This window comes from Martes martes, assembly GCF_963455335.1.
Source record: "Martes martes genome assembly, chromosome: 6".
NCBI classification, from domain to species: domain Eukaryota; kingdom Metazoa; phylum Chordata; class Mammalia; order Carnivora; family Mustelidae; genus Martes; species Martes martes.
This window is the reverse complement of record NC_137893.1, coordinates 125,871,736-125,889,226: the sequence shown is the minus strand read 5'-3', so window position 1 is coordinate 125,889,226 and position 17,491 is coordinate 125,871,736. Positions and strand designations below refer to the sequence as shown.

The 17,491-nt window shown below is 37.3% G+C and overlaps 1 protein-coding gene across 2 annotated transcripts in view; it reads right to left on the bottom strand.

Moving 5' to 3' along the window:
- RIPK1 (receptor interacting serine/threonine kinase 1) overlaps window positions 1–17,491 on the bottom strand; it is a 38,348-nt gene that overhangs the window by 3,807 nt on the left and 17,050 nt on the right. For both annotated transcript variants that reach the window (XM_080805729.1, XM_080805728.1), the window contains exons 6-9: window positions 15,795–15,944; window positions 5,717–5,793; window positions 2,213–2,309; window positions 776–1,333 (exon numbers count right to left, since the gene is read on the bottom strand). In XM_080805729.1, the coding sequence (XP_080661855.1) occupies window positions 776–1,333; window positions 2,213–2,309; window positions 5,717–5,793; window positions 15,795–15,944 (882 nt within the window). The remainder of the gene's footprint in view (window positions 1–775; window positions 1,334–2,212; window positions 2,310–5,716; window positions 5,794–15,794; window positions 15,945–17,491) is intronic.

Below are 17,491 nucleotides of genomic sequence, written 5' to 3'. Positions count from 1 at the left end.
CCAAAAAGCGGAAGTCACCAGTGTCCATCAACAGAGGAACAGAGGAACAGATAAACAAAATGTGTTATATACTGACAATGGAATATTATTCAGCCTTCAAAAGGAAGGAAATTCTGACACATGCTACAACATGGATGAACCTTTAGGACACTGTGCTCAGTGAAATAAGCCAGTCACAAGAGGACAAAGACTGTATGATACCTCTTATATGAAGTACCCCAGAGTAGTCAAATTCATAAAGATGCAAAGTAGAATGGTGGCTACCAGGGGCTAGAGGGAGGGGAATGGGGAGTTAGTGTCTGATGAGTACAGAGTCTCGGTTTGGGAAGATGAAAAGAGCTCTGGAGATAAATGGTGGGGACAGTAGCCCAACATTTTGGTTTCATCACAAATGGCGGTCTTTGAGTTCTATAAGATAAGAATTAAAATATCCAAGACTTCTTTCTTAACCTTCAGAAAACAGCAAGCAAGTAAAAGAACTCAAGCACTTCCATCAGAGATTGGGTATAATGGGACCACTGTGATGCAGATTATAGAAGAAGATACCTACTGGTTATAAGGACCTGTAACCCAACACTTGTGGGCAGCTGCAATGAATCCCACCCAAACTGAGGCCAAGTGATCTGATGGAGACTATCCACGGTTGCATACTGCATCTGGTAGCTGAAGGCCACAAGCAACTCACCCTTGTCAACTTACAGTCTACAAGAGAGCTAATGGCTGCTTTATTTCCAGAAACATTAAAAAAAAATGGTGTAGCTGAAAAACTGTTTACCTCTTGGGAAGGAGCCGAATGAAAGGGTGGGTGTGTTTCCCAGTAGGTTGGTCTCAGGCACTGGAGTTTTATGCACACTTGGCATATGGCTTGGATTTGGCCTATACCAAGGTCTTGAACTTGCTGCTCCCAGATCCTGTGGTCTTGTTCCAAAAGGGAATGGATTGTACAATCCATTGTTCCAGTACAGTACATGGGGCTGGCTAGTTAGCCCTGCTGGTTGGTGTAGTGCATTACCAGGACCAGTTGCACTAGAGTAAGTAAGGCCTACTCCTGGATTTTGAACATTCTCATAAGGTTTTGGCTGTGCAAAAGGATCATGGGAGACCCTTCGTCTCCTTTCCTCCTCTCTATTATAAACATTCTGTCTGAGTGGTTTTGTCTGCCTGTCCATGCGGCTGCCATGAAGATGGTAGTTGGCTTCCTCCTGGAGCTTACTCTGCAAGCTGAGCTGATTCTCCTCCTGCTGGTTCTCTAGGGAGGGAGCAAACCAGGACTCCTCGACGGGACCCATCCCAAGTCCCTGGGAACTGTGCAGTGAGCTGGGCTGTTCTGGGGCTGAAAAGAAATGATCAACATTGGAAAGAGTTTCATAAGGCAACAAGAAGTAAAATAAAAGCTGAGCACCATCACACATTTGTATCTCAAAATAAAATACTGAAACCTTTGACAACAAATAAAAAAGCATTTACTTGATGGTCCTCTTCCTACAAGTTATATAGGTAATTCGTAGAAGTCCCTGCATGGTGGTGAAAGAGTGCTGGAGAAATTTTAACAGGCAACAGAAACGTGAGTGTCATGGGAATGACCAAGGAAGAAAGGGACTTGTTTTGTAGTAGAGAAGGTGGCTGTCTCCTTGGTGTGACGCAGGGCTACAAAATGAGAACAGGAGCAGCTTGGTGTTCAGTACTTCCCATGGGTTCTTTTATTCTTTAAAAGCCCTGTAAGAGTAGGAGCAATTATTATCATGATTTGATGGACAGGGTTTATAAGAGGTCAATTTGCCTTAGAACAGATAGCTAATAAGTGGTTTCAATATCCTATACTCTGTTTTTCCTTTTGTTATAATGAAAAAAGTATACCTCTTTGAATCTGAGATCAGCTTCTCTGCTTGTTCTCTGGATCTGTTATCCCTGACCTCAAGGATCTCAAGGACACATGTCCCCTCTTGTTCCTGAGCCGTCACTTTCTACCGTCACTATCAGGTATATTAGGCCTCTTATGTTCAGGATGCTTTGTGATTTTGGTGAATACACTGTTATTTACTATTTCAAATATATGTATGTTCACTCCCAAATGTATTATAAATTCCTTTAAGGCAGGGCCTAAATTTTATAGCTTCTTCTGTTTCTTTACTGTCATGAAGAGTATTTTCTAGAAGAGAGTGAATGCATGAACAAGCAAGTGACTACATTACTTTCAATCATAGGATGTTACCTGAATTTGACCTGCTTGGAGGTATTGCTGTACAGTCAATCTGGAGAGAATGCATTCTCTTCACAAATGAATTCTGGTCTGGGTCTGGATACTCTTTCTGTAATTAACAGCATAAATGTATACTTTAGTATAAATAGTAGAAAATAGTTCCAGAAAATTATTATAAGAAAAATGAATCTTTTCAAATGGTAGAGATTTCATATATCTCTTACAAGGAATAAACCTTTTTTAAAAAATAAACTTTTTCCCCCCAAATATCCAAAACAAGCTTAAAAAGAAAAACAAATTTCGAGGGTTCAAACTTCCTGATTTCAAAACTTACTACAAGACTACAGTTATCAAAACAGTGTGGTATTGGTCTAAGGACAGGCAGAGACCAATGGAAGATAATAGAGAACCCAGAAATAAACCGTTGCATGGCCCACTGATTTTCAACAAGGGTGCCAAGACCATGCAATGGCGGAACACAGGATATCAACTCCTAAAAGAATGAAGCTGGACCCTTACCCTTAATACATACAAAAATTAACTCACATGGACCAAAGACTGAAGCTTAAGCGCTCAAACCATATAAACATTAGAAGAAAACATAGGGGAAAAGATTCACGACATTCAATTTGACAATAATTTCTCAGATAGGACACCAAAAACATAGGCAACAAAATAAAAATAAATAAATGCAACTACATCAAAATTAAAACCTCTGTGCATCAAAGGACTCTATCAAGAGAGTGAAAAGATAATCCAAAGAATAGGAATAAAAATATTTGCAAATCGTATATCTCTGATAAGGGATGAATATCCAGATTGTATAAAGAATTTGTACAATTCAACAATAAAACATAAACAACTCAATTCAAAAATGACCAAAGGGCTTGACTAAACATTTCTCTAAAGAAGATATACAAATGGCACATGAAAAAAGTCTCAACATCATGAGTCATCAGGAAAATACTCATCAAAATCACCATGTAAGATATATATGACTTCATACTCATTAGAATGGCTATTATTTAAAAAACAAGACAAAACCCAGAGAATGTACAGTGTTTTTGAGAATGTAGAGAAATTGGAACCTGGTGCATTGCAGGTGGAATGTAAAATGGCAGCGCCATTATAGAAAACAATTTGATGAGTCCTCAAAAGTTAAACATAGTATTATCACAGAACGCAGCAATTCCGCTCTTATGTATATACCCAAAACAACTGAAGGGAAGAACTAAAAAAAAAATTGTACACCAATGTTTCATAGCATTATTCACAGATAAAAGGTGGAAACAACTCAGTATCCATCACAGCTGAATCAATAATCAAACTGTGATAAACACATAAAATGCAGAATTATTCAGTCTTAAAAAGGAATGAAGCTCTAACACAGGCTACAACATGGATGAATCTTGAAAACATTATGCTTGGTGAAATAGGGTAAACATGAAAAGACAAATATTGTCTGATCCCCATGTCTGTAAGGTACCTAGAAGACACAAATTCATAGACAGAAACTGGAATTAAATGTTTCCAGGGGCTGGAAACCCTTATTTTATGGGTATTGAGTTTCTGTTTGGGATTTTTAAAAATGTAAATGGATACTAGCAATGTTTGTACAAGATTGTGAGTATACTTAATGCTACTGAATTGTACACTTAAAAATGGGTATGATGGTGGGTGCCTGGGTGGTGCGGTCCTTCAAGCGACTGACTCTTGGTTTCAGTTCAGGTCGTGATCTCTGTGTCATGAGATTGAGCCCTGTGTCAGTCTCTACTGTCAGTACCCAGTCGGCTTAAGACTCTCTCCCTCTCCTTCTGCCCTCCCCCATCATGGGCACACACATACTCTCTAAAATAAATAAATCTTTAAAAAGAAAAGAAAAAAATGGGTAAGATAGCAAGTTTTATGTTACATATATTTTACCAAAATATAAAAAAGTAGAAAAAGAGGGTGCCTGGGTGGCTCAGTTCGGCTCAGGTCATGATCCCAGAGTCCTGGGATTGAGTCCTGCATTGGGCTCCCAGCCCCATGGGAAGTCTACTTCTCCCTCTGACCTTCTCCCCTCTCATGCTCTCTCTTAAATAAATAAAAAAATCTTTTAAAAAAAGTAGAAAAGGAAATTATTTTTTGCTATAAAAGTGATACTATCCATTATTAAAAATATAGAAAAGATACAGAATTATATTTAAAAAGAACCTACATTTACTGCCTCCACTTCAAGCACAAAATTAACATTTTGGTATTTCCTTTAAGTTTTTTTCTTAGTCATATTTGCGTTTTGTTTTAATATGCAGTATTTCTGTTAGTCTTCAGTTTTAAATTTTTCTAAGTTCCATTGTGATTTCCTTTTTGATCCACAGGGTATTTAAGAATATATTTCTTAACTTCTCATCACATGAGATTTTCTAATTTTAAGACAACTAAAATAAATTCAGAGCATAACTAAATAAATCAGAGCATAACTAAAATAAAATCAGAGAAAATTCTTTATATGACTACAGTCCTTTTATTTTATTTATTTACTTACGTTTTAAAGATTTTATTTATTTATTTGACAGACAGAGATCACAAGTAAGCAGAGAGGCAGGCAGAGAGAGAGGAGGAAGCAGGCTCCCCACTGAGCAGACAGCCCGATATGGGGCTCGATCCCAGGACCCTGGGATCATGACCTGAGCCAAAGGCAGAGGCTTTAACCCACTGAACCACCAAGAAGCCCCATGATTACAATCCTTTTAAATTGGTTGATAATTGTTTTATTTCCCAAGACATGGTCAATTGTAAAGTATGTTCTGTATGTTCCTGAAAAGCATTTAAAGGTAAATATTCTGCAGTTATTAAATGCAGCATTTTATTTATTTCCATTCAGTCAAATGTTAATCATGTTCTTCAAATTTTCTATATCCTTACTAATTTTTTGTCCATTTGTTCTATCAGTGAGAAATCTGTATTAAAATCTCCAATTTGTCTATTTCTCCTTTGAGTTCTGTCAAGTTTTGCTTTGTATATATTGAAACCATGTTATTAAGGGCATATACATATTTAAAGCTGCTATTATCTTCCTGGTGAATTGAACTTTTTATCATTATGAAATATTCCTGATTACTATGGTAATGCTCAGACACCAAATTCACTGCTTCAGGTTGAGGCAGATAAACTCCCATCTGTTGCTTAGTGCAAGGGAATGAGGGGGAGGAGCCAACACTTGTAACTGTGTTGGGTTAGCATTTTCTTTTTCTGTTCTATGACTCAGCATATATAATTCTGTTGGCTTTCTATCGTTCAAGAATTCCTCAAAATGACCAATCCACCTACGGTACTTTTAATTCTATTCCAGTGAATGGGTCCAGTATGCCAACTTGATGATTTCTGTATAAAATTGCTAATTTTGTTACATGTGGTTATCAAGCTTCCTTACCTCAGATCTTGGTAACAAATTATTTTGTTTTGATTTTCAAGATTGATAATATGTATGCTTTAATATGTTAATGCATTGAGTACCTGCTAGGTTATACCTACCTTTAAACTTGTCACATCGTCTTCTACATTTTCTTCTAATTGAGCTACGTAAAAAGGCCTAAATGTTTCTTCAAGGCCTGTATTAAAAAAATAGTACTTTAAACTTCTTAGGTATTTTCTAAAGTAAAATTTAAATATTAGTAATCTATTATCTTTGAATTACTTACCTTAATCTGTGGACAAAGCAGTAAAATAAAAATTTTAATGCCAGATCACCAACTTACATGAAGAGACTAATAAGCCTAATAACTATGGGGACAGAAGGAGGGACAAAATAACACTGGAAACCAGGAAATGCTGCCTAATAGCATGTTTCTCCAGCTGTAGCACAAAGTCCTATCTAATATGAATTCCTCTCCAAGTCAACAGGGATGGATGGACTGCTTGTTTCTCTCTCTCTGGAATCAGAATTATTATAGGACAGAATACTTAGTATAGGGATTTAATATAAAGAGTTAAAAACTGCTAGCCTTAAAAGAAAAAGGCAACTTCCACTTTCAGGAAGATGGAGTAGACACACTTTTCCTCATTTCTCCCTCTAAGCATAAGAACTCCTAGATATCACACATGAAACAAACATAAAAAAGAGTCTGAAAGGAGGAAAGGAAAGGGCAGACCAACTACGGACTTTGGGATCTGAGGAAAGACATGGTGATGACTTCACCAGGATTTCTTTTTGTCTCTAAGATCCCAGACAAGGAAGCTGGCAATACAACAATAAAAACAAAAACCAAAAACAAACAAACAAAACCTAACAAAAGCCTGCTCTTTCTAGCCAAAGGACAAAGCAAGGGGCAGCTTAGGAAGACAGAAGACCTTTAGTCAATAACCATTCTCCAGCCAAACATCACAGAAAACACTGTGGCTCCACTCCTAACCTCACCAGCAAAGGCCAAGTAAGGAGACCTAAGACTTCCAACCTCATGCAACAGTAACAGGATACTCCAATACCCCACCAGGGTGATGTCAGAGAAGGCCAAATGGGAAACCAGGGCTTCCCATCCTGCCAGATGGTAATGAGCCCCTCCACTCCATGGTATCAATGGACTATGAGGGTAAACTGGACTCACAGTTTACTTTGCAGTAATAAGGCACTCCCACCCATTCTAATGGAGAAGTGTCAGGAGAGGCCCCACAGGGAGTCACAACTTTCACATCCACTGCAGTGTCTGTGGAGACCAGGTGGACTCCCCTGGAACTTCCGCCCTGACCAGTACAAATAAAGAGCCCCTGCCCCGACTCAGGTGTCAACAGGGCTCAGTAGAAAACCTGGACTTCTTTCTACCTGTCAAACAGGGTGGCAGCACCTTCCATTGCCAAAGCCATGTCAGAAATGGCCAGCTAAAAGAGAAAGCTTGAAGAAGATCCAGAATTCCCTAACATTGTAAGAAAATGTACAAGTTTCAAGAGAAAAATCACTCATCACACTAAGAACCAGGAAGATCTAAAACTGAAGGTAAAAAGAAAATCAATAGATCCCAACACCAAGATACCAGATATATTAGAATTCACTGTTTAAAACTTTTTAAAGAGCCATGATATAAATGCTTCAATAAGCAATTACAAATAAGCTTAAAACAAATGAAAAAAGAGGGACACCTGGGTGGCTCAGTCAGTTAAGTGGTTGCCTTCGGCTCAAGTCATGACCTCAGAACCCTGGGATCAAGCCCCTCATCAGGCTTCCTGCTCAGCAGGGAGCCTGCCTCTCCTTCTGCCTGCCATTCCCCTTCTTATGCTCTCTCTCTCTCCCTCTCACTCTCTCTCTGTCAAATAAATAATCTTAAAAAAAAAAAAAGAAAAGAAAAGAAACAGGAAGTCTCAAGAAAGAAACAAGATATAAAAGAAAGTTCAATGAAATTTTTGAACTGAAAAATATAGTAAACCAAAATGGATGAGTTCAACAGCAGAATAAAGGGGAAAAGGAAAATCAGTGAGCTGAAAGACAGAATGATAGAAATAAACCAATCTGATCAAGAGAAAGAAAAGAAACTGTGGGGAAAAAAGTGTAGAGAGCCTCAGGGACAAGTGAAACTGTAACAAAAGATCTAGCATTTTTGTTATCCCAATCTCAGAAAGGATAGACTGAAAAAAGTACTCTAAGAGATAATGACTGAAAGCTTCTCAAATTTGGGAAGAACATACACCTACAGATTCAAAAATCAAAACAAAACTCAAACAGAATAAACCCAAACAAATTCATACCAAGACAAATAATAATTAAACCTCTGAAAGATAAAGAATAAGTTGTGAAAGCACCCAGAGAAAATACCTTACCTGTAGGTTTAAAAAAAAAAAAAAAAAGGATTTCTTAACTAAAACCATGGATGCCAGAGTATGTGGCACAGTATTTAGTAAGTCCTAAAAGAAAGGAATTGTCAACCCAGAGTCCTATACCCAGCAAAAAAATCCTACAGAAATCAAAGTAAGCTCAAGATATTCTCAAATGAAGAAAAACTATGATAATTTGTCCCTAGCAGACATACCCTAAAAGAATGGCTAAGGGAACTTCCTAAACAAGAAGGAAATGATAAAAGAAGGTACCTTGGAATATCAGAGAGGAAGAAAGAGCACATGCGGTGTAATTAAAAAATAAATATTTGTTCTTTTTCCCAGCTTCAGCTCATTCATGGCAGGGAGCTCTCAAAATCCCTGGGATCCCCTAAGCAGTAAGAATGTCTTTTCTATGTTAATAAGACAGCTCCTGGCTAGAGGGATGAGATAAAGAAACTAGATAGCTTCAGGATGGGAGCTTGTCACCAGAAACACCTAGTTATGATTATAAGATTGGAGCTTTCAGTACCACTCTTTGACCTCCAGGGAGGGGAGAGGGACTAGAGATTTAGTTCAGTCACCAATGACCAGTGATTTAGTTCATATTGCCTACCTAGTGAGGCCTCCATGAAAATCTCTAAACAATGGGGTTTGGAGAGCTTCCAGTAGTGACTACATTAAGTGAGTACACTGTTGGGGAAAGTGGCATGGGAGCTCTGTGGCACACCAATCCCACCACCAATAACTTAATGAATCTCTTCCTTTGGCTGTTCCTGAGTTGTATCCTTTATAATACCCCAGTAAATGTAAGCAAAATGCTTTCTTGAGTTCCGTGAGTTCTAGTGAATTATTGAGCCTTAAGACGGAATTATGAGGACTCTCAAATTTGTATTTGGTGGAGCATAAGTGTGGGTAGCCTAGGCATACTATCTGCACCTGATGTCTAAAGTGGAGACAGTCTTACAGCCGGGCTAAGCCCTTAAACCTGTGGAGTCTAATAATAACTCCAGGTGGTTAATGTCAGAATTTAATTGAATTCTAGTTGTGACACAATTAGTGTCAGAAGTAGTACTATAAAAAACACCCCAAAACACAGTAATCAAAAATATGGGTAAATGCAATAGGTTTTCTTTCTCTTTTTGAGTTTTTTAAACTATCACTGACAGTTGAAGCAAAACTGTAGCAATGTCAATGTGTTCTAAATATATGTAGAGGAAATATTTAAGGCAATTTTATACAGAGGAAGGTAAATGAAAATAAAGGAAGTAAAGTTTTTATACTCCGCTCAAACTGGTAAAATAAGATCAGTGTACTGTGATAAATTATGTACAGATAATGTTAACACCCAGAGTATCCGCTGGAAAAACTATCCTCAAATATACTATCGATAAATTCAGGGGAGCCTGGGTGACTCAGTAAGTTAAGTGTTCGACTCTTGATTTCAGCTCAGATCATGATCTCAGGGTTGTAAGATGGAGCCCCACATTGGGCTCTGTGCTGGGGCATGAAGCCTGCTTAAGATTCTCTCCCTCTGCCCCTTCCCTGCTCATATGTGCATGTTCTCTCTCTCTAAAAAAAAAAAAAAAAGAAAAGAAAGAAAAAAATACTATTGATAAATTCAAATGGGATTCTAAAAATGATCAAGAATGCACAGGAAGGCAACAAAAAGAAAACAGAAATGAGACACAAAAAGAACAAATAAAAAGCAAAATAAAATGGCAAATGTGAGCTCTAACATATCAAAATTATGCTAAATTAATATGGTCTAAAAACACCAATCAAAAGACAGACATTGGCAGAACAGGTTAAGGAAACGTGACCCAAGTACATGCTGTCACAAGAAACTCACTTCATATATGATTATAGACAATTTAAAGTAAAAAGATGGGGAAAAATAAATAAATATTAATAAGAGGAAAGAAGGGTGGCTATATTAATATCCAACAAAGCAGACTTCAGAGCAAAGATGACTGCTGGAGACAAAAAGGACATTTATATAATGATAAAAGGATCACTCCATCAAAACATAGCAATCCTAAATATATATGCACCAAACAACAGAGATGGCAAAATCTATAAAACAAAAGATAAAACTAAAAGCAGAAATAGACAAATTCACAATATTAGTTGTAGACTTGAATATCTCTTTCTCACTAATTCAAAAAACTAGACAGAAAATCAGTCAAGGCATAAAAGAATTCAACAACATCATCAATAGGATCTAATCTAAATTTACAGGACACTCTACCCAATGACAGCAGAATAATCCATTCCTTTCAAGTGTCCACAGAACATATCCCAAGATACACCATATACTGGGCCAAAAAATAAACCTCAATAAATTTGAGAGATGTTAAACACACAGAACATGTTCTCTGACTAAAATGAAATCAAGCCAGAAATCAATAACAGAAAGATAACAAGAGTATCTCCAAACTCTTGGAAACTAAACAACATACTTCTAAATAATGCATAGATCTAAGGGAAAGTCTCAAGGAAAATTTAAAAATGCAATGAAGTAAATGAAAATAAGTAACAATATATCAAAATTTGTGGGACATAACTATAGCAGTGCTGAGAAGGAAATTTATGGCATTACACACATATTAGAAAAGAGAAAAGATCTCAAATCCAAATCAGTAATCTAAGTTCCAACCTTAAGAACCTAGAAAAAGAGGAACAAAACAAACAAAAAGTAGAAGAAAGGAAATGATAAAGAACAGGAATCTATGAAATGGAAAACAAAAACAATAGGGGAAATCAATGAAACAAAAAGCTGGATATTTGAAAAGATCAACAGGAAGACTAACAAAGGAAAACAGAAGACATACATAACCAGTATCAGGAATGAAACAGGGGATATCACTACAAACACTGCAGATATCTAAACAATAATGAGAGACACTACAAACAACTTTACATATATAAATTTGACAACTTAATTGAAATATCATTTCCTCAAAAAATACAAACTACCACAACTAGAACTACCAAACCATTTGATATACTACTTTGATATAAAACAGACTACTCTGATATAAAACAGATTATCTTGATAGCTCCTATACTACTAAAGAAATCAACTTTTCAGTTTTTAAATTGAAAAAAAAAAAAAAAAGAAATTTCCAGGCCTGGATGGTTTCTTGGGAGAATTCTACCAAACTTTTAAATAATTAACATCACTTACACCCATTCTCTTCTAAAAATTAGGAGGGAAAACTTCTCAATTTATTTTATGAAGCCAATATTGATCCTGATATCAAAACCAGACAAAGATAATACAAAAAGCAGTAAGTTGTAGACCAATGTCCTCATGACTATACTTGTAAAAGTCTTAACAAAATATTAGTAAATGGAATTTATCAATATATTAGAAGAATCACACACCATTACCAAATAGGTTTTATTCCTGGGATGCAAGGCTGGTTAGGTATTAAAAAATTAGTGTAATTCACCATCTTAACAATTAAAAGAAGGGAAATCACATCACCATACCGAACAATGCAGGAAAAGCATTTCACAAAATTCAAAACCCATTCATGATAAATTCTCAGAAAAATAAGAATATGGTGAACTTCATCAAGTGATAAAGAGTATCTACAAAATACCTACAGCTAACACACTTCATACTGAAAGTCTGAGTGCTTTCTCCTAATATTGAGAAAAAGTGAGGATGTCTGCTCCCACTGCTCTTATTCAAGATAATGCTAGAAATTCTAGCCAATGTGATAAAGTAAGAAAAGGAAATAAAAGTCAGATCAGAAAGGAAGAAAGAAAACTATCTCTATTTGGAGATGACATGAAAATCTAAAGAAGATACCCCAAAAAACTCCTAGAACTACTAAGTCAGTTCAATATGGTCCTAAGATACAAGATTAGCATGCAAAGAAACCAACTATATTTCAATATTCTAGCAATGAACAAATGGACACCTAAATTTAAAATGTAGCCGACTTACAATTGCTCAAAAGAGAAATATATAGGACTTGTATGCTTAAGACTATACAACACTGATAAAACAAATCAAAGAAAATATAAATAAATGAAGAGACATATTGTGTTCATGGATTAGAAAACTCAATATAGTAAAGATCTCAATTCTCCTCAAATGGATATACTAATTTGACATAATTTCTATCAAAATCAGGGTGAGATTTCTTTATAGACAAGATTTTTCTAAATTTTATATGGAAAGACAAAGGAACTAGAGTAGCTAAAAGAATTTTTTAAATAAAAAAAAAAATGGGAGGAATCAGTCTACTCGGTTTTAAGACATACCACTATATTAAGACTGTGGGTATTGGCAGAGGGATAGATGCACAGATCAATGGACCAGAATACAGAACCCAGAAATAAGCGCATACATATATCCCAACTTATTTCTGCCAAAGAAGAAAAAGCCACTCAATAGAGGAAAAATAGACTTTCCTTTTTTTTTTTTTTTAAGATTTTATTTATTTATTTGAAAGAGGGTGCATGAGCGGGGTGAGGGGCAGAGGGAGAAGCAGGCTCCCCACTGAGCGGGGAGCCTGATGTGGGGCTTGATCCCGGGACTCCAGGATCGTGACCCGAGCTGAAGTCAGACATTTAACCGAATGAGCCACCCAGGCACCCTGGAAAGACAGACTTTCAACAAGTGGTGCTGAACAAGAGGATACTGATAGGCAAAAAATGAGATTCAACCTAAGCCATATATCTTATACAAAAATTAACTCAAAATGGATTGTGTTATTTTTCCAATAAAATATAAATTGAGTAACAGGTAAGAAAGACAATCAAATATTTAGTTCTGTGCTATTGTTCTTTGGTTATTAATTAAAAATTTTCCTTGACAATTATAGAAAAAAAATACTTAACACAGACTTAAATTAAAACTGTAAGAATTTTAGAACAAAACACATTATAAGATCTTTGAAAGCTAACCTTGACAGTGTTCTTAGGCTGGACACCAAAAGTGCAATCCATAAGAGGAAAAATTAATAAACTAGAGTTCATCAAAAACTTTTACTCTGTGAAAGATGCTGCTAAGAGGATTAAAAAAAAAGCACTACATGTTGGAAGAAAATATTTGCAAGCCACATATCCAATGGAGAAAAACTATATAGAATATATAAAGAACATTCAAAATTCAATAGTTAAAAAGAAACAAGCAATCTAACTAGAAAATGGGCAAAAGTTAGTAAAGCAGTATTTTACCAAAACAGATAGACAAATAGCAAATAAGCACAAAAAAAGACATATTCAATATCATTAGCCATTGGAGAAATACAAATTAAAACCACAGCGAGATATCACTACATACTTATCAGAATGGCTAAAATGACGTAGTGACAATATCAAATGCTAGCTAGGATACAGAGAAACTGGATCACTGGTGGTTCACACTGCTGCCAGGAACATAAAATGGTACAACCACTGGAAAATAGTGGCAAAAAAAAACCCCACAAAAAAAAAAATCATGAAACTACTGTACAACCTAGCTATCTCACTCCTGGGTATTTATTCCAGAGAAATAAAGACTTATATTCACACAAAAACCTGTAATATGAATATTTACAGCAGTGTTCATTGTAACAGCCAAAAACTGGGAACAAAGCAGATTTCCTTTGAGGTGAAAATGAACTAACTGTGGTACATCCACACCATACAAGGAAAAGCAACAAATCATTAATACACACAACAGCCTTGATGAATCTCCAGGGATTTATGATGAGTGGCAAAAAGTCAATCCTGAAGTGTTTCCAAAAAGTATTTTATGATTCTATTTATGTAACGTTTGCAAAATGACAAAAAAAAAATAGAAATGGAGAACAGATCAGTAATTGACAAAGGTGAAGGAGGGGGGTGGGGCTGGGTGCAGCTATAAGAGGGCAATATAAGGGACTCTTGTGGTGATGGAGATGTTCTGTATCTGACTGTATCAATGTCAATATCCTACTTGTAATACCATACTATAGTTTGACCAGATGTTATCATTGGGGTAAACTCGGTAAAAGGATAAGGAATATTTCTGTTATTTCTTTTCTTTTCTTCTTCTTTTTTTTTTTTCCTAAGATATTATTTTATTTATTTGGCACACAGAGAGAGAACACAAGCAGGGAGAGTGGCAGGCAGAAGGACAGGGAGAAGCAGGGTCCCCATGGAGCAGGGAGTCCAATGCAGGGCTTGATCCCAGGACTCTGGGATCATGACCCGAGCCAAAGGCAGAGGCTTAACTGAGTGAGCCACCCCAGTGCCTGTTTTTTTTAATTAAAGATTTTTAAGTAATGTCTACACCCAACCTAGGGCTCAAACTTACAACCCCTGAGATCAAGAGTCCCACACTCTACCAACTGAGCCAGCAAGTACCCTTCTGTGTTTTTCTTACAACCACATGTACATCTACAATAACCTCAAAACAAGAACTTTAATTTTAAAAAAGTGAAAAAGGCATAAAACAAGAGAAAAGACCAAGTCAGGAGAAGATTGGCCAACTAAGAGAGTAAGAAAACAAGCAAATAAACCAAAGTACCCCTCTAATCCTTGGTAGTAGTTGTAGGCAGGGCTTTAATTCTGTTTTCTCATAGCAAAAACAGGCTCCTAAGTGACTTCTTGCTATTTATTTTTTGCTCAACTGATTGTCTTTCCTCTGATTTCCATGTTTCCTCTGCATCTAGGATCGTAGCAAGATCCTAGGTAACCTAGGCGAGTGGGAAGAGGTGCAAGGATGTGACAAACATCCATGTCCCTTTCCCTCTTCCTCTGCTACAGGCCCAATCTAAATGAGAACATACATTTCCAAAGATGTCAGCTACACAAAGGGAGAGAGAAGAAATAATAGAAGCTAAGAGACAAAGAGGCCAGTGGAAGCAACCCAAGTATCCATCGACAGTTGAATGAATAAAGAAAATGTGGTCTATACACACCACGGAATACATAGCATTCAGCAATAAGAAGGAAAGAACTTCTGACACAGGCTACAACATGGAGGAAGCTTGGACATTATGGTGACTGAACTAAGCATGGCACAAAGGGACAAATACAGTATGATTCCACTTACATGAGGTACCCAAAGTAGTACCTTTCTGTTTATGTAATAATAGAAATAACAGAATAAATTCAGAGAGATGAAAAGTTAGAATGGTGGTTGCCAAGGGCTGGGGGAGGGGAATGGGGAGGTGGTATTTAATGGGCACAAAGTTTCAGTTGAGGAAGATGAATAAGTTTTGGAGATGGGCGGTGGCGATAGACGCACAACACTGTGAACGTACTTAATGCCATTGACCTGTACACTTAAGAGAAGGTTAACATGGTCAATGATGTTACATATATCTTAACGCAATTTTTTTTTAGAAATTTTATTTTTTTGTTTTTTTTTTATTTTTTTTTAAGGATTTCATTTATTTATTTGACAGAGAGAGATCACAAGTAGGCAGAAAGGCAGGCAGAGAGTGGGGTGGGGGGCGGGTAGCAGGCTCTCCACTGAACAGAGAGCCCGATGTGGGGCTCGATCCCAGGACCCTGAGATCATGACCTGAGCCGAAGGCAGAGGCTTAACCCACTGAGCCACCCAGGCGCCCCAATCTTAACACAATGTTTTAAAAAGTTAATTATGAAACAAAAAAGAAATAAGAGCACCTTGTAGGCCTTCATGCTTTTGAGAGGGATGGTATCTTTTCATTGAACAAAATGTCTGAAATCTAGAAAATCAATTTCAAATCACAAGTGGAACTGAGTTTTCTGAAAACTTAAAGCAACTTCTTGATTACATCTTCCTAGGAAAAAATCGCCTCACTGGCAATGTACAGGTCATAAAAGATGCTCTTACCAGTAAATGTTGGCCGAATGTCTGGTTTCGCCTCCCAGCACTGCTTCATGATGCTGATTATCTCCTCTGGGCAGTACTCAAGGATGTCTTCCACATTTGGCCTGTTCCCAGATTTAATGCATATTATTAACTGCTCTTCACAGATCGCATCTATAAAGTAAAGAAGGATTTAAGTTGACTTTCTCCTCAGGTCCTGCATGTCTCAGGTAGGGAGGTGGTAGAACTTGGACAAAGCTGCTAATCTCTCTCTACCAAGGTTGTGCTTTTAGTCCAGGTGCCTCATCCGATAGGGGCAGAATGACCCCCTGACAAGGCACTGAAATAGTCTACTGTCCAGATGATCAAACATTTAACCTTGGCAAGGAGAGACAGAATTCATCACAAGGTGGACGCCTGGTAGAACAAATAGAATATATAAATAAAACCAATGGCATACTCCAGATTTTAATACAAAAACAAATATGGTATAGCTCTTACCTGTAAGGAGCTCAGTCTATTGAGAGTGACTGAGAATACAGAGTGGTAACTGCTATTCAAGGAGTACAAAGGGTTCTTCTAACACAACTGTGACTAGAAGGTCAGAGAAGGCTTTTCTGAGTCAAGAAAATAAGCAGGATTTATCCACGTAAAGAATCAGGAAGGACTCAGAGAGGATTCCAGGCTAGGGAAGCAGGATATGAGTAGACTGGAAGTCCCCAAAATCATGATGTGTCCCAGGAATTATGAGTAGTTCACTCTCACTGGACATATTGACTAAGGAAAGACAGATAAAGAATAAGGATAGAGAAAGACAGAAAAGCCCTATCAGAGAGGGCCTTGTATTCCATACTGAAGAATTTGAACTTTATCCTGAATGCCCAGGGAGCCTTGGAAAGATTTAAATAGATAAGAGATGGTCATACTTGCCTTTTAGGATGACCAGCTTGCCTGCAGTGTGAATGGGGAATGGCATGAGCAGGCTTCAGCAGAAATACGGAGGGTGTGACCAGCAGAGAGTCTGGTGGGGGTAGAAGTGTATGTATACCTTGAACTCATAGATTTTGATGCCTGACTGGATGTGGGAAACAAGGGGTAAAGCTGAGACTGGGATGCATAAGGTTTCTGGTCCGGCAACTTGGTAGGTAGATGGTGATGCCATTTTCTGAACATGAGAAGAGCAAAGCTGAGTGGACTACAAGGGGAACATGCAGAAGATGAGTCTATTTAGGGGATACTGCTTTGGGGTTCCTCTGGTAAGTGTAATGGACATATCCAGGCCAGGGCTAGAGATAAGAGATTTGAGAGGCCTTGGCAATGGGTGATCATTAAACCAGGGGAGCTGATAATCACCCAAGAAAATGGAACCAGAGAATGTCCATTAATCTGAAGAATGACTACTTCTGTATCTGTTCTCCTACATGAACCATGTCTTTTCTCATCTCTTCATTCTTAATTTGAATTAAAGTGCCCACAGTAAGTACTGAAAAGAAATGATTCTCGAGTAAGGGAGCAAGTGAATGAATCAAGTATGAAGTACAATGTCTCATAAGCAGAAGCAAGCAAGGATTCTTGTCCAGGAAGAATCCCGGAATTTTATGGCACCTCCCGAACTCAGATACACCATCAAGTCTCCTACTTGTCCTGTGATCCCTGATTCCCAAACTGAAATTACTTTCATTCAACCTCATGGTATTGAGCACCTACTGTGTTCCAGGCAC